This window comes from Neofelis nebulosa, chromosome 8 (assembly GCF_028018385.1).
Source record: "Neofelis nebulosa isolate mNeoNeb1 chromosome 8, mNeoNeb1.pri, whole genome shotgun sequence".
Classification (NCBI taxonomy): domain Eukaryota; kingdom Metazoa; phylum Chordata; class Mammalia; order Carnivora; family Felidae; genus Neofelis; species Neofelis nebulosa.
Window position 1 is genome coordinate 69854241 of NC_080789.1, and position 18503 is coordinate 69872743.

The window sequence follows — 18503 nt, forward strand, 5'->3', positions numbered from 1 at the left end:
TTTAGAACATCTCTGTTCTTCATAATGTACATGGAACATATTTAGATATCACTAATCATGTACTATGCCACACGCTGCTGGCTACCTACTGAACAGTCAGTCACTTCCCCCTTCTTCACTGCTAAGAAAAGCCTGATGGTTTTCCAGGTATTGGGTGATCAGGCAATTTAAAAGATGAAAGGCTAATCTTCATGTGTCTGTGGTAATGATGGGAAGAAGTAATTCCATTGTCTTGCCAACAAGAAGTTTTGGAACAGACTGTGACAGACCATGAACTGTGAAGGCAAGTCTGCTTAGGGCCCTTCTAGGGGAGTTTTCTTCCCCCTTAAAAAAGGGCATTCCCTCTTCTCACCTCCAGATGCCTTGAGTACAAGAGCCATCTTGTAACCAAGTGAAGTCAGTTTAAGAACAGAAACATAATGAGGCTGGCAGGGCAAAGGATGTTATGAGTTCAATTCCTGACCACCTCTTTAAGTCAATAAATTATCCAACCCAGAAATGGTTTTACCTCTAGGCTACATTTTTTTTTTTTAAGAGAGAGAACACACATGCACATGGGGAATGGGCAGAGGGAGAGGGAGAGAGAGAGAGAGAATCCTAAGTGGGCTCCGTGTTCTGTCTTAAAGCCCGACTTGGGCCTTGATTTCATAACAGTGAGATCATGACCTGAGCTGAAATCAAGATTCAGATGCTTAACTGACTGAGCTGCCCAGGTGCCCAGATGCTTTTATGGAGGGCTATTTCTTTTTTTTTTTTTTAACATTTTTTATTTATTTTTGGGACAGAGAGAGACAGAGCATGAACGGGGGAGGGGCAGAGAGAGAGGGAGACACAGAATCGGAAACAGGCTCCAGGCTCCGAGCCATCAGCCTGGAGCCTGACGCGGGGCTCGAACTCACGGACCGCGAGATCGTGACCTGGCTGAAGTCGGACGCCTAACCGACTGCGCCACCCAGGCGCCCCAGGAGGGCTATTTCTTAAGTGAGAAAATTATTTCCTTTAGCATTTAAGACATTTTGAGTTCTTGCAGAAAAACAAAAAACAAAAACAAAAACCATTCAAACTGACTCAGTGCCCAGGATAGTGTAGGCTAAATGGGCATGCATTATTGAAACAACTTATAATCATTCCCCATGCCTAATCTAAATGATTAACACTTTTTATCTTATTTAAAAATATTTTTAAAGTTTATTTATTTTTGAGGGAGAGACAGAGACAGAGTGCAAGCAGGAAAGAGATGGTAGAAAGAGAGACACAGAATCTGAAGCAGGATCCAGGCTCTGAGCTGTCAGAGCAGAGCCCTACATGGGGCTCGAACTCACAAACCACGAGATCATGACCTGAGCCAAAGTCAGGCGCTTAACCCACTGAACCACCCAAGGTGCCCTGATTTGTACTTTTTAAAGGAAGGTGTGAAGTTCCTGAGGTATTTTCACTAATATAAAGGGACAAAGTGACATGCTATTTGGAGATTTAGCTAGAAAAAATATTTTCTCTTCTGCTCATGGGAAGATGTAGCCTTTTACTCTTCTATGTTTTGTGGCCCTATTACTTCTTTCTCTATTTCTAGAAAAGTATTTAACAATACTCTTTAGATCAGCCACTGACAAAGTCAACCTTGGTGTTGCTTTAGGAAATCAGTATGATTTACACATAATTTTTTTTTTTCTCTCAAAGAAAACAGGATTTTGGAATTGCCTTTCCTTGGTGGAGTCCTAAATCCTGAATAAGGCCTGACAGAGGGTATGATGGAACTCACAAATGTGTTTCTGATTAATAAAAATGTGATTCCAAAGCTGAGCTTTAAATTCTGGTGGAGTCTAAGGAATATGTACAAACACGGTCTCAAAGCACTTCAAAGCACGGGTTAGAAAAACCAACATCATGGTACATCTATCCATGAGTTCAGAGACTGCCAAACTAATGACTTTTTTTCTCCTGATTTATGAGAGTTACCCTGGGACCGATTTCTGGGTAAAGCAAATGCAGCACTTATTAATAATGTAAGCAGCTCTAGGGCCCCTTCACCATGGCAGTGAAGCTCTTGTCTAAAACCAGAACTGTTTCCTTTACACTTTAATGATTAGATTTGTTTAACTTACTTTACATAGTGCTTAGTGCAGTTCCACTGGCATAGGGGTGCTTAATGAACATTTGATGACGGTGACTATGACTGCACACAATATATCTTAGTGTCCACAGGAAAATGATAAAACACTCTAAGCTACATTCCTCTAGTGATGAAATCATATAATACCAAAAGAGGAGTCATGCCTTTTCATGCTAGCACACTGTTTTAAGAAAGCCGGAAATAAGAGTAAGGGCATAGGAATTACTATTATCTAATATGATTTAATATGTGCTAACAATTTATATCACATTTCTACATAATATTTTACTTAATCCTTACCATAAGCCTATGGACTAGGTATTGGAATTCCCATTCCCTGAATCTAAGTTGCCATTAGTGTGTGATGAACCAATATTTTACATATCCATAAGAAAAATTCAGCCAATGAAATTATGATATGCCATTTGTAAGACATACCCTGATTTTAAAAGATGTCAAAATGTAAAAATAATATGCATCTCAAAAATGATAATGAATATGATACTGACCAGAAAATTCATTCAAGTCATATAGCCAGTTAATAGGTATGGCCAAGACTAGCCTGCTGCCCACCAAAGATTCATGTTCCACTTCTACAATGTGGAGTTCCTACAGCGAAATGGCTGTCCAGCCAGAAAATACATTTTCCATTTTCCAGAATTCGGACCAATAGAATGTAGCAAAATTGACGTCATTTCCAGGCCAAAGTGGTAACGAAGCACATCCTCTCCATCCTCTCTCTTAAATTATTATTTATGTTGATTCCTAGGATGATTTTAGAAACTACCTGTTGAATGTGGCAAAGCTTCTGTGTCAGCCTGGGTCCCTGAATGACTGCAAGGGACCAAGCCTTACCCGTACCCCTAAACCCATATTGCCAAACAGGGATGCTACATCTGATTTGACATGAGAAATAAGTAAACTTTTATTATGTTAAGACATTGTAATTCAGAACTAGTTTATCATATCAGCTAGAATTACTCCAAATAACTGGAGTGGCAGAATTAGAATGTGAATGTTAAGTCCCAGTGCCTGCGTTTACTCTGTGATACCATGTGAATGCAAAACACGAAACTTACCCCTTCCAAAATAAACACACGAAACAGGCATGATTGCTTCGTTTTAAGCAGGTTTCATCAGCTGGTTTGAAATAATGAGCAGAAATCAATAGATTTAAGAATGATGTATTTCAGAGAGAAAGTCCAGAGAGAATAATTTAAGCTCTGTATATGAATACCATAGATGTGAGAAAAACAAAGAATGAGGGAGTTGTTTTCAAAGTGGGGAAAAGTGACCTATGTATGCTCTCTTCTTTTTGTCCTGTTTCAGCTTAATACAGTTTGGGTTCAGGTAAAGGAGATCCAGGTATGTTATAAGCCTAGGCTACTAAATGGTTTAGTATCTCAAGATAAAAATAGTCTTGTTACTTAAGAAAACTTGAAGAAGAGGAAAGGGAAGGAGGAGCAGCTTGAATGGCAACGGATGAAAAGGAAGAAAAAGGAAGTGATAGAAAATGGAAGAGGTGACTAGCACAGGTTCTAAATTCCAGACAAGAATTTGAACCATGGCTCCACTATTTGTTGGTGACCTTGGGGGCAATCATTGTAACCTAAGGGTCAACTCGGTCATCTACAATGGTACGAAAGCAGAAGGCACCTCGTAGGTTATGTAAAAATTAAGTGAGACAATGCATGCAAAAGGCACCCAGCATCCATGAGTGAGAGCACACTGAAGGCTAGTGGTTACTACACTGGCTGTCATCACTAATCATCAGCGTCCCTTCCCAACCTAGTTGCAAATAGCCAAGTATGATTTTAATGTAAATCTCTTCTACAGATAGAAAATCCAATCCTTGGAATAAAGTCTGCCTTTGGCTGTGAAACCAACTGAGGTTAAGAGCCTGAGGAAGTTTCTGCTTCAAATTAAAAAATATATATATCCGTTAACATGCCTTGAGGGAATGATGAGCAGAGAAAATATGAAAGTATGTTTGGTATATCATATTTCAAATACCGGTTTCACTTTATTGCTTACATAAAAATAGCACTTTTTTTTTTCATTTCACGATATTATAAGAAATAAAACGGAAAATAGCACACACAAAAAACTTACCCTTTGTTTTTCATTTGAACCCTTTTTATTGGTTTCTTTTCTACTTTCATCTTCATACACTAGAACAAAGTCGATTCTTCGCTGACCGTCATTAAAAAAGAGGGAGTCGGGTTTTCCATTAAATTCTTCCTGTGTGGGAAAACAAATTTTAATATAATTTTTTCAAAGTGTCAATTATAAGTGTTTATTTTCTAGCTTTAATAGATACATCATCGTGCTTACTGAGAAAAAGAAATGCACTGCTAGTTACTTAACTAAGAGGTCGCGGTCACCATGATCTTTGCGAGCACAGTTTGTTCTGGGTGAAAGAAGTCCTTGAATTAAGCAGTTTATGATTATTCTACAAACACATGGGAAACTATCAGTATTATGTATGTAAACACAATCATCTCAGAATTATTCCCTCCTCGAACAGCAAAGGAGAATAATGTTTGCAAATAAACACAATAACCAGAGGTGCCTATCTGAAGTACGGAGGTTCATTTAGCAAGAAGAAAAATCTAAGACAAAGCACTATTTATGAAAATCCCATCCTTCCTAAGCCATATTTTCATGGCTTCTCTCTGGACCTCACCACTTTAGGAAGGTACCACTTTATAACCCTAAACATATGCCAGATGATGCATAAACACATTTTGTGTTTTGATAAACACAAAAGCTACAATGGTTGTTGGTATATGTTCCTGAATCCACAGAAGATACCCCTTCACTCCTACCAAACAAAACAAATAAATGACCCTGGCAGCAACGATAAATAAATAAGCCTTTAGTTCAGAGCATAAAAGCTTTATGGCTTAAAAACAAAGAAATAATGGCAGAACTCGGACCTACTAGAGTCGAACAACTTTTATTACCATGTGGATTTGGATAGAATTATTTTAATTTGCTCTAAGCAAAGACTTGGGTTTGTGTTTCTCACACAGCTTGTCAGGATGCTCATGTGAATTTTGTTGCTGTTGTTTAAGAATCAGACTACTTTTTAACTGATAGGTAATATTTAAAAATTTTTAACTTCTTTCTCCATTAAAAACTCATGGGGAGATTGCATTTTGCAGTCCTTTGGTGGAAACACTTAATCATTAGATGCGATTAATTCTTCTCTGCATTTACCATCAATTAATAAAAAAAAATCACCTAATTTTACCAGCACTCCTTCCTCCTTTACTTCACACTTTTGAAAAGACAGATCTTTTGCTGAGGGTATACAGCCTGATACTTGTCATTCCTGTCTTTTCCACCATGGAGTGGGGGCAGGTTTCTTGCTAGTATTCAAAACATATCCCATTTAGCAGGTTCCTTCACCTGTGGAGTGCATGCTGCTGGCCTAACTCAGAACACCCCCCATCACAGTGCCGTTTAACCAAGGATTCCAATCACAAATTAACACCCATAAACTTGAAGAGTATTTAAAGCTATACAAAAATGCTAAGCCCTGTCTTTTTCAATTCAGCCACAAAGTCCTTCAGGCTCCTTCCATTTCTCTTTTTTTTTTTTTTTTTTTAATTTTTTAAATGTTTATTCTTGAGGGAGAGAGACAGAGTATGAGTGTGGAAGGGGCAGAGAGAGAAGGAAACACAGACTCCGTAGCAGGCTCCAGGCTCTGAGCTGTCAGTACAGAGTATGATGCAAGGCTCAAACCCACAAGCCGTGAGATCATGACCTGAGCTGAAGTCGGACGCTTAACTGACAGAGCCACCCAGGTGCCCCGATTTCTCTTCCTTTCAATGAGGATGTTACTATTGGTGACAATCAGGGCAGTTGCTAGAGGAAACTTTTACACAGAAGGGGGAAAAAATGAAAAATTTCCTTGCAGTGACAAAGGGGGAGGTGAACTGGGGTGGAATTTAGTCATGAAAACCTGGTCATCATTACAGATGTCTGAAAAGTATACAAAAGCCACTTGTTCTCTGTAGCCCACATTCTGTTGCCTTCGGTGGCATCCAGCAGGACTCATCGAAGGTCTGAAGGAGGAGATCTGGAATAAGACCCACATCTGCACGAGGCTCTGGGCACTCTCCCTTGCATGGCCCTTGCTCAGCCACACAGGCTGGCTGGCAGCTCCAGGATAGTCTGGTCTGCGTGCACGTCTTTCCTGTGTGACAGAAGACCATGGTCCTTTATTTGGAGGAAAGCCTCAATGACCTGGCAACAGCTGTCTGTGTGAAATAACTAGGTCAAACTCTGATATGGTTTTACTGGAATGCAATGCTAGGGAAAAGGGCACCAGGTTTGTGCTGCTGTGAAATCCAGGTTTCCCATCGCTTGGCAGAAGGCTCTGCTAGGCAACTGGGAGAAAGGGAGAAACTCAGTGTAGGGTTGGAAAGAATACATAACAAAAAAGAAATCTGGCCTGGTCTGAATTTTAAAAGACTGACTTATAAACAAAACTTTTTTTTTTTTTTTTTTTTTTTTTAAACGGATGGATTTTTCAGTAATAATTCTACTCCAGGCCTAACTCACCCATCAGGACACTGAAATAATAGAGAACTAAAAAGTAATTCCTTTCCTACAGTTTTGCTTTATATGAAGTAAAATTTTAATAGTCTCTCATGATAAATACTGATACACTTCTTTAAATGACTGATTATTCAGTGATGGATTATTCAAGTCCTGACCTCTATGTCTTTCTTGGTACCTACTCAAAACCTTATCTTTACTCTTTTCTACCAAGTCAAATGGCACCAAGATGAAATACAAAAACTCTGAAACCAGACGTTTTTCCAAAGAAGACATCCAGATGGCTAACAGACACACGAAGAGATGTTCAACATGACTTATCAGGGAAACACAAAGCAAAACTCTAATGACATACCACTTCACGCCTATCAGAATGGCTAAAATTAACAACACATGAAACAACAAGTGCTGGTGAGGCTGCAGAAAAAGGGGAACCCTCTTTCAGTGTTGTTGGGAATGCAAACTGATGCAGTCACTCTGGAAAACAGTATAGAGGTTCCTCAAACTGTTAAAAATAGAACTACCCTAGGATCCAGCAATTGTACTACTAGGGAGGTATTAACCCAAAGGATACAAAAATACTGATTCGAAGGGATACATGCACCCCGATGTTTATAGCAGCATTATCAACAATAGCCAAATTATGGAAAGAGTCCAAATGTCCATCAAATGATGAATGGATAAAGAAGATGTGGTATATATACATACACACACACACACACACACACACACACACACACACACACACACAGACAGTGGAATATTACTCAGCCATCAAAAAGAATGAAATCTTGTCATTTGCAATGACGTGGATGGAGCTAGAGAGTACTATACTAAGTGAAATAAGTCAGAGAAATACCGTATGATTTCACTCATACGTGGAATTTAAACAAAACAGACGAACATAGGGGAAAACAAAAAGAGAGAGAGAGGCAAGCCAGAAAACAGACTCTTAACTAAAGAGAACAAACTGAGGGTTTCTGGAGGGGATGTGGGGGGGAATGATAATAAGGAGGGCGCTTGTTGTGATGAGCACCACACATTGTAAGTAAGTGATGAATCACTAAATTCTACACCTGGAACTAATATTATACTGTGTTAACTAACTGGAATTTAAATAAAAACTTGGAAAAACAAAAACAAAAATACCCTGAAGGCCAATCTTTCCTGTTCAGCAGCTTAAGTTTAAAAACACTTGAAGAGAGGTTGAAAATTTATCAGGTAAAATTATTTTAGAGATCATGGCTTCTGTATGGTTACTGACTTCCCCACTAGGACGACCCCACTAGGGTGTCAGGCAAATATCTCAAATGTTGAGGAAGTAAACAGTCTCTAGCTGTTAATACGTCTTTCTGGAAAAATATCAAATAAAAATCCAATTACAGTTTGGAGTCTATACTATATTCTACCTGTTCATATCCAATGCCCTCTCTGGTTCCGAAGATGCTAGATCCCACCCACCTAGCATTCAGTTACTCCTGGGTAGCCACTTGACCTAACGCTGTACTGAAAGTTAAAGGCTACAGAAGTTAAAAAAAACCCCACCCACGTTCATTGTCAGTACACCAGAACTGGTGGCAACCACTGCAAAATAGTGACCTGACTACCTCTGCCTTTGACGTTTCATACTTGGGATGCAGAGGAGACATACAGGTCTGAGCAGTAACAGCTTGGCTGAGGAGAGCAGGAGAGGGAATAAGAAGGGAGGTCAGGTGTGATTCATACAAGTGATGTTTTCCAGGCCTCCCTCCTCTCAGCTGGCTTCTTTCCTCCTTTTATTTATGGGGCGGCTCCTTCAACAAAAGAGCCCCACAGGGCAGGATTCTCCTTAACCAAATCAGGATAAAAAATGCAAGCAACAAAATACTGTGCCCAGTGCTTTTAAGCTACAGTCGTGAATTTAAGAACATGAAAATTTTTTGCTCTTGGCTAAGAAGTACGAGTGGGTGCTGGTCCTGTACCTGGAGTCCGGTTCAGGCCTCCATAGTATAGGACAAGCAATTGAGAAAGAATGTCCTAGTGGACACAAAGACAGATCCAAAGAAGGTAATTAATTACTTAGTAGGAAAATTTCTCATAAGTAATCTCTGAATGAAATGAGGCATTAGACCTCTCCTTGAATAGATGCTTCAAGCAAATGAAGGGTGACATGATGAGGTCTCTCTTCTAGGTGGGGAAAGAAGGACCAGGGTAAGAGAGGACCTAGGAAACAGGCGTCACTGGTTCCTGAGTGTCACCGCTCTGTGGCATTTAGGTTAGTTCTAGGTGAGCAGCCTGTCTCACTTAGCACCCTCCTGGAATCCCTGATATCAGCACTTGGTAAATCCACAACATAACTTGCTGCTTAACATTTGTTCAATCTCATATTTCTCAAGTGTCCACAAAATCAGGTCCCCAAATAACCCTGCAAAACACAAGACTGGAAGTTCCATTTCACAATAGAGGCATCTAATTTCGAGAGCTTAAAATGCTGAACTTAAGTTATTTGTCCAAGATCTGCATAAAAAGCAGTGTAATTGGTATTTTTGCTCAAACTCTTATTTATGTGTAAGGGTGTTTGAAACTTGCCTTGGACAGCAAGTGATATTCTGATTGTATCTCCAGAATTTTCAAATAGTCTACTCCTGATCTGATATGGTTGTCATTTACTATGATACTGGAGAGTAGTCCAAGCTCATTTGGGCAATGGTGTCGACCTTTATAAAAGTCTTAAGATCTAACGATAATAGTTGAGGAATTACATGACGAAAAATAAACAATATCAAAACACAATTAAAGAGCAACTGATATGTAAACGTGGAAAAAAACACGTGGCTCTCTGTAGTCTTTAACACCTCCTTAAGTAAAACAAAACTAATTAACTAAATCCAAGAAGGACACAACAGGAAAAAAAGCAAACTTTAATCATGGCAGAGAACTAAAGTGAAAATATTGGATCTTTGATTTTTCAGTAAACCCTGAATCCATGCATGTAGCAAGTTCTAGGGAAACCAAACTTTTGAAGCAAAAGCCTTTGTGTAAATATTTAGATCTCACAAAACACAGAGCACAATGAAACTTTATTTGCAGGCCATACAGTTACAAATGAGATATACTCTGTTTTCCCTAACTGTGGGAGAGTGCAGGCAGATTCAAAGCATAAGTAATCGTGGGACATTTTTACTTTATACAATTGTGCACAAAGCAAAGAGACCAGGACCAATTTGTTCCTTTGAGGAGAGCTCCTCCTCAGCCCATAAGAACATGTAATAGTGAGAAAATGCAAAGTGGAAAGAAAAATGACAAGCACTGTCCATATGGAAGGATTGATGCTGAAGGTGGAAAGACTAGTATTGTGGGGAGCAGGGTTGAAAAAGAGGACATAACCTGTTAGTTAACAGAGATAAAGAGACATATGTGGACACACAAGGGAGCCAAGGAGGAAACCAGCTCAGTAACTGGTGTATTACAGGGGATGAATAAGCGTGTTTTTTGACTGGACTCAGGCGTCCAGGAATGTTGATGGGAGGGAAGTGCAGTGGACAGAGGGCCCATTCAAGGAGGAGGGGGTATCCAGAAGCGAGAACTCTAGGTTGGTTTTAGAGTCAAGCATGTCAGGATGTTCCATGAACATCCCTTGATGGTGACTCTGTAATGATCAAGGTGTACTCAAGAGTGAACCAGAATATTTGTACAAATCACAGTCTCTTTCCCCACTCTGTTATCCACACTATTAGCTTCTGAAGACTAGTGGCCGGGTCTTGTTTCAACCCTGAGTTCTCTGCTGAGCATTGCAGGTAGGTAGCAGGAGCTCAGTTTACTTTTTTCTTAGAATAAAAATAACCTCTTTTTTTCCCCCTGATAATAAAAGTAATATATACTAACTGCTAAAAAATTCTGAAGATGCAGCAAAGTAAAAAAGGAAAAAAAAAAAACAGAAGTCATACGTAATCCAACCTCGTAGAGCTGAGCTTAATATTTTGCATCCTTTCAGGTTTTCCCTCTCTCTCACATACACACTCCCCAAAATGGTACCATACCCTACATACTGTTTTATAAACATCTATCACATTTTTTCTAGCTTGATATTAAAGCTCTGAGTCATGCTTAATCACTACAATATAAACATTTCCTCCACTGATGAACACATAAATTGTTTCCAATTTGCTGCTTTTATAAACACCGCTGCAATGAGCATCCTTGTACATATGTATCTGTGCACATGTTCAATTACTATTTCCTTAGGCTAAGTTCTAGAAGCAGATTTTAAGTGGCACGGCTTTTTCAAGAGCTTTTGATGTATACATTGCCAAATTTTCATCCGTGATATTTATAATAAATGAACACTTCCACCAGCAGAGCACATGAAAGTCTCCTTTCCCACCCTTACCAGATTTCTGTTAGTTTCACTGTCTCCTTGAGAGTCAAAATATTTTTTTTCATTTGTACTTTTTAATTAGGGAGCACCAACATTTTTATGGGTACTGCCCAAATGAATTACTGCTTTTGTGAAATGCCAATTACCATTCTTGACCTAAATGAACTATCTCATTATTTAATCTCTATTCAGTAGATTCTCTTGGGTTTTACTGATGAGATCCTAAAAACCATGCAGGCAAATGGGGCGAGTTGATGAATGGCGATATAAAAGGGGTCCATAAAATTACCAACTAAATCCCAAAAAGGAAAAGGGACAAATATTTTAGGGTACTGTCAATCAGTCCTGGGTTCAACAACGTAGACATGTCTGAAATTCAGACATGGAATTGGAATGTGCTGATACAAATTTTAGATATCACTGCCCCAGGTTGACATACTTTCCCTTACAGCTTCCATGCCACCTTTGTAACTACCACATATCAGTTATATATCTTTATTCAAAACTTTTTTAGAGCTTAGTACTTATTTAGTTTATAAGTGATTTTTGTTGAAAGTCAAAAATTGATGTACAAATTCCTAAAAAACAGTCTTGCATGGCTATAACCAGTTCCCAAATAGCTGAGCTTACTAGTTTCCATAATTTGTCCACAGGGATATGGTTCACTTACAAATATCATTAGATTGTGCCTAAAGATGCTGCTGCTCCTTTTTATTTTATTTTATTTTATTTTTTTGGTTATACACACAAGGGAATGTTCACATGCCGGCAGCCTCTTCATTTGGTACATGCATTTTGCTTTTGTTTCCTTTTGCTTGTGTTAAACTCTGGAGTTCTATTATTAGAACATCACATTTAAGATGCTGCGTGAGTATAAAGGCCGTAATACCTTAAGCATAATTATTGTTAAGTACTTCCCTGCAGGCCATGCCATGGAAACAGTAGTTTGATTAAAAAAGTTCTCATATGGCTTTAAATATTCTTAAAATTTCTTTTCTTTTTTTTTTTTTCAACGTTTTTTATTTATTTTTGGGACAGAGAGAGACATAGCATGAACGGGGGAGGGGCGGAGAGAGAGGGAGACACAGAATGGGAAACAGGCTCCAGGCTCCGAGCCATCAGCCCAGAGCCTGACGCGGGGCTCGAACTCACGGACCGCGAGATCGTGACCTGGCTGAAGTCAGATGCTTAACCGACTGCGCCACCCAGGCGCCCCTTCTTAAAATTTCTGAAGCAAGTTTGACGAAATATGAAAATAGAACTTTTAATGACCTTTAAAATAAGACTTCCTTAAAAGGAGTTAAGTAACTAGGGTTTCAGGAAGATTGCAGGAAGATGCTCAGTTAGCAGGGTCCTCCTAGGGGAGGGACTCTGCCTGAACCTTTTCCTCAACCCCACAGTCAAATGTGAGACAGGGGATTGGGATTTTTATTAACAAGACTACACGGATGGTTGGTTGGTTGGTTGGTTTTTGCTCTCTTGTTTTCCCACCATTTTAAAACCCCTGTTTAGCCTTCTTTAAAGGTGATCTGCAGAAAAGAAGAATAAGAAAAGTCACAAAAGAAAAAAAAAAACTGTGAAAATGCCTATAGTGGTTATTTTCATATTCTTCCTTTTCTAGAAAAAGCCGTCACCTGTTTGCACAGTTCTCATCTGATAATGGTAACAGTGGTGAACTGTGGGAGAGATTAAGCTGCAAAATATTCCCAATAAAGTCTTAGATAAAGTGATAGACACGATAAAACAAGACAAGTGATGTATGAGGATATTTCTGAAAGGGAATGATTATCCTCCTAGAGGCTAACCTCTTAAGGTTTCAACATCCCCAAAGTGTCCTGCTTTTGCTTTAATACCACATTATGTATTTAACATTCTTAAATATGTTTTGAATCTGTTAGCATCTTCAGTTGGTACTACCTCTTGAGGAAAAAATGTTGTATGGGTTTCCCACCTAGGCAGGATGGCTGTCCTAAATTACACTTTTTGGACCTTTAAGAAATAACTCCCAATCTTCTATTCTGGAATCAGAACCAAAATAATACTGCTACCACCAGACCCCTCATGATTTAGTGGACTTTCACAATATTCCATCTACAATGTTCAGATCATTAGTCTCAAGGTAAAATAGTTTTCACGTGACTTCATAATCACAGGTTTCCTTCCACCTTCCCTCCTATTCCGCTTAGTCAACCACACACTTCAACTGGCTTTCACACATGTAAGTACTTTCAGTACTTGGAAAACTACCCAGTTATGATGAAAAAATATCTACTGGTAGTTACCATATCCATAGCTATGAACTACTCACCTTTCTTAGTCACCTGAGTCACATGTGACCAGGGTGACTGGTCCCTGAATATGCATGCTTGTGAATGAAAACCTTATCCCCTAGCGGGTGATTATAATCTGAGAATGAAAAGAAAATGGAGATTCAAATTGGCCATTCAGACTGTCAAGCTGAGGAAGCTAACAAAGGTATCACCGAGGGTGTAACTGAGGCAATGAATCACACTCTTTACTAGGATCATGTATAATTCTTCTTTTGCAGACTCCCTTAAAGTTATAATCCGTCACTCCCAGAGGCTCTTCATCTTTCACAGGATGTTTCCATTTCTAGTCTAAGAATTGCCCCGGGTTATTTTTAGCTTTTCAGTTGCTCTGAGTTTGCACCACTAGAGTCCTGTCATCAACAGTTATCCCCCCATGGACTGTTATGTCCCATGTCCATAATCTTCTCAGACTACTTCTCTGACAACTGATGTTTACAAACTCATTCAAAGCGAGAGAAAGAAAAAGAAATCAGAGCATCTAGTGCCCAGCAAAGCAAAGAATTGTGACATTGCCTATCAGCTGGTTGTTTTATAGAGATAGAACTTTTTTTTCCTTTAACTCACTAGTAGTTTACAAGAATGGCTGTTATTTGTGGTATGAAAATGAGAATACATAGAGGTTTCCAAACCAAAATTTAAAAAACCACAGGAATCATTCAAAACAATGGCACAAATGGGGCACCTGAGTGGCTCAATCGGTTAAGCATCTAACTTCGGCTCAGGTCATAATCCCACCATTCATGGGTTCAAGCCCTGTGTCAGGCTCTCTACTGACAGCTCAGAGCCTGGAGCTTGCTTCGGATTTTGTCTCCCTCTCTCTCTGCCCCTCCCCTGCTAGCACTCCGTCTCTGTCTCTCAAAAATGAATAAAAACGTTAAAAACATTTTAAAAATAATAAAACAATGGCACAAAAGTTTGAAACTGACTGTAGATAATAAATAACACTTTACAAAACTTCTTCAAGCCCATTGTTGGGAATTTTCAAGAAATAAAGTTCTCTGAGGAAATGTATTTTTAAATAAACATTATACCAATTAAAAAAAGGTTACTTTAGCCTTTTTGTGCTCTAAATTTTCTCAAACACAGTACACAGTATTTTTTGAGATCTTTTAAAAGGATATTGAACATAACTTAGCTATTATTATTACTGAGGTAAACATGAAGGAAGCCCCCCAATAAGAATAAAGAACATAGGCTTTGTTATCCAGCTGAGCCCATTTCAAAACACAACTCTGCCACATACAAAGCAGTGTACCTTTGTGTATATATTTTATTTCTTTAAAAGTATTCATCTGTGAAGAGGAGAAAATCATAGAAATGCATGGTTATTGTGAAGATTAAGTACGATACATGAAAAGCAATAGCAGAGAGCCTGGAACATAGTAAAAGCACAAGAAATGTGAGCTGTTAGTTTTCTCTAACATGTGACAGTTCTTTATTAATTACTAGCTGTGTTGCGTGCATTCACATAATCTATGATCCTGAGGAATTTGCACCCGCATCTTGCTTTTTCTGACATTATTCTGGTTATGAATAGTCATTTCGTTTGATATCACTTTACCTATTTTTTTTTAATTTTAATTTTAATTTTTGAGAGAAAGAGTGAGAGAGAGACAGAGCAAGAGTAGGGGAGGGGCAGAGTGAGAGGGAGACATAGAATGGGAAGCAGGCTCCAGGCTCTGAGTTGTTTAGCACAGAGCCTGACACAGGGCTTGAACTCACAAACCCGTGAGATGATGACCTGAGCCGAAGTCAGAGGCATAACTGACTGAAACACTCTCATTTTACCTATTTTTAGTAGGTATTTCACTACCCTTTTACTTGCTGCTTCTCATCTGCTTTGAATTGGGAAACCAGAATAACTGAATTTATTTAATTTGAAATTTAACATTGGTACTTTGGTTTTCAATGTCAGAGTCTTTTTAGCTTTCTTAAGGTTCTCAGTAAAATGTGACTGATGTAGAGTCCTATCCTATCAATGAACAAAATATGTGAAGGATTAATAGATTATCATTACATTATATTCTTCTCCCTGTGATATAATGATTTAAGAATCATCCACGGTTCCTGAAAATGCTTCACAGGCATAAAGGCGAAATGGGTATCTTATTAATGAAGGTGACTTTTGGACCCCACCCAAGGGTGGGGGACTGGCTGCCATGTGATTAGAGAATTTTCAGGCCCCCCCATCACCTCCAAGGATGGGGGACAGGCTGGAGTTTGAATTGGCCGATGGCCAAAGACTTAGTCAATCATGGGCTTGCAATGAGGTCTCCACAAAAACCAAAAGAACTGGGTTTGGAGAGCTTCTAGGTCAGTGAACACATGGGGATGAGAGGAGGGTCGCATACCCAGAGAAGACACAGGAGCTCCATGCTCTTTCCCCCTACCTTGCCCTATGTATCGCCTCATCTGGTTGTTGATTCATGTCCTTTAATAAACCGGTAAATATAAGCAAATGTTTCCCTGAGTTGTGTGAGCTGCTCCAGCAAATTAGTTGAACCTAAAAAGGAGGTTGTTGGAAGCCCCAATCTGTAGCCAGTTGGTCAGAAGCACCGGTAACAGCCTGAGGTTTGCCACTGGAGTCTGAAGTGGGATGTGGAAAGCAATTTTGTAGGACTGAGTCCTTAACCTGTGCAATCTGATGCTATCTCCTGGTAGACAGTGTCAGAATTGACTTGAATTCTCTGATACCCAACTGGTGTGCAAGAATCACTTAGTGTTTGGGCATTGGGGAATAACCCTTCACATTGGAATTGGTATTAGGAACCCTAAAAGACTCTCCCACTGTCAACCTCTTTCAAAAAAGGTCTTCTGGTATCTGGCATTAAATAGAATGAAAATAGTAAGATTAATGAATTATAAAGAAAGAGAGAAGAGAATCAGGCCAGAGAAAGAAGAAGTAAGAAATGTACTAACCACTGGGACAAGTGTAATTGTTATGATTTTAATATGATATTTGGCACAAAGCCTCCTGGCTCCAGGTCAAAAAGGAAATGTGTTCAATGATCCAGTTCTTGCTATCAGAAAAAAGGGAAGCATTCTGATTTTGGGGAGAGGAAAAAGTCTCATGTGAGACCTTATATAGAAACACCCAGTTTTTGTTCATTTCCCTAACAATGTCCTTGGCAAGGAAATGGGGTTATAAAATATAATATGCAAGTAACCTTTGGCTTTTTCTTCTTTAGGTCTCATATCACTTCTACTTTTGAAGCAATTGGTCTACATTTCACTCTGGTCCATCTACTGCCATCTCTCCGGCCTGTGTTTTTTTCCCCCCAGTGTTTTTACAGGGAGAGACAGAGCGTGAGCGGGGGAGGGACAGAGAAAGAGGGAGACACAGAATCCAAAACAGGCTCCAGGCTCTGAGCTGTGAGCACAAAACCTGACACGGGGCTCGAACCCACAAACTGGGAGATCATGACCTGAGCTTAAGTCGGACCCTTACCCAACTGAGCTACCCAGGCACCCCTCTCTAGTCTGTATTCTTGACGCTCACAAACTAAATTAATATTCCAATCAGTCTCCTTGCATCCAATTGTCCTGATTGTCAAATTTACCTTATATACTTTCGCCGTATGGATGGTCCTAAACCAACATGTTCATGTCACAGGATTCAAAAACCTTGAATTATTCCCCGTGACTTCTGGAAAAAATGCAAACTTTTCTGATAGGTATTCAAGATTCCCCCGTAATATCATCATATCCCATATTTTATAAATAATCACTCACTCTCCATTCCTAACCCTCCAACCCAACCATCCTTTCTCATCAGTGTTTTGGCCACATCATGCGGCTTCCTGCCTCTACTCCTTTACTCACATGATTTCCCTTCCTAAAATCCCTTTCCCTTCTCTTTCCCACCTATCAAAATCTTAATTCTGCTTTAAGGTCTAAGTCCGTTCACTCATGAAGCCATCCTAACAATGGGTTTCTGTTTCTTTTTTTCTTACACTACTGTCTATGCCAATGCATGTGTGTTCTGAGGACCTCTGGGAATTCCTGAGACCTTTTCAGGGGGCCCATAGGGTCACAACCATTTTTATAATACTAAGATGTTATCTATTTTCCTCACTGTGTTAACACCTGCAATGATGGTGCAAAAACAATGGCGGGTAAAATTCCCAGCATCTTAGCAAACTCAGCAGTGGCACCAAACTGGCCTACTTGTCACTGTATTCTTTACCACTGCATACAGTAGAGTCACTTCACTTAAGAATGTTCTTGATGAAGCTGTAACAATGACTAACGGTATTAAATCCTGACCCTTGAGTACCGGGCTTTTCAATATTCTGTGTGAAGAAATGGAAGTACCCATAAAGCACTTCTCATGCACACTATAGTATGATGGCTGTCTTGAGGAAAAGTGCTTATATAATTTTTCAGTTGCCAATTTTTTTTCACAGATACCACTTTACTTGACAGATAACTAACAAAATTCAGTTGTATAGACTTGGATATTTGGTAGATATTTTGCAGAAAATGAACAAAGTGAAACTGTCATTTCAGGAGAAACAACTGACAATATTTATTGCTTATGATAAAATTCAAGTTTTCAAACAAGTATTAGAATTTAGGACAACTTGTATTCACCACTGTGCACTTCACAGCTTCCCAATATTCCTTAGCTTCACTGGGTGAGACTGGCTGGGGCTGTGTTAACAAACGTCATTTTTTTCACCTTGTATAACAAAATAGGTCAACATTTGTAAGAGCTACTTAACTCAGTGAACCAATGTTTTCAACTGCCCTGTGAATAGTGATAAAAATTAGGCTTGGGTAAAGATCCATTCAAAATGCAAGACAGGTTTTTAATATACAAAAATTTGTTGATATGGTTTCACATTTCATATTACAACGAACCTTTAAGGTGCTACTTACCTGTCAAGTTTCAATGTGGTATCAAAGAATATCTAGAATTACCTGAAAAGACTATAAACAACTCTCTTTTCTGACCACCTATCTGTGTAAGGCTGGGTCTACTTCACATACTTCGACCAAAACAACACACTGGAACTTTTAACTACAGAAACAGATATTAAGAATCCAGCTGCCTTCTCTTAAAGAGATGTGTAAAATACATGTGTAATGCCACTCTTCTTACTATGTTGTTTTAAAAAAAAAGTTATTTTCTATT

At 39.1% G+C, this 18503-nt stretch overlaps 1 protein-coding gene across 2 annotated transcripts in view; it reads right to left on the reverse strand.

The window, feature by feature from the left end:
- ANO6 (anoctamin 6) overlaps nucleotides 1-18503 on the reverse strand; it is a 196606-nt gene that overhangs the window by 79048 nt on the left and 99055 nt on the right. For both annotated transcript variants that reach the window (XM_058743042.1, XM_058743044.1), the window contains one exon: nucleotides 4223-4351. In XM_058743042.1, the coding sequence (XP_058599025.1) occupies nucleotides 4223-4351 (129 nt within the window). The remainder of the gene's footprint in view (nucleotides 1-4222; nucleotides 4352-18503) is intronic.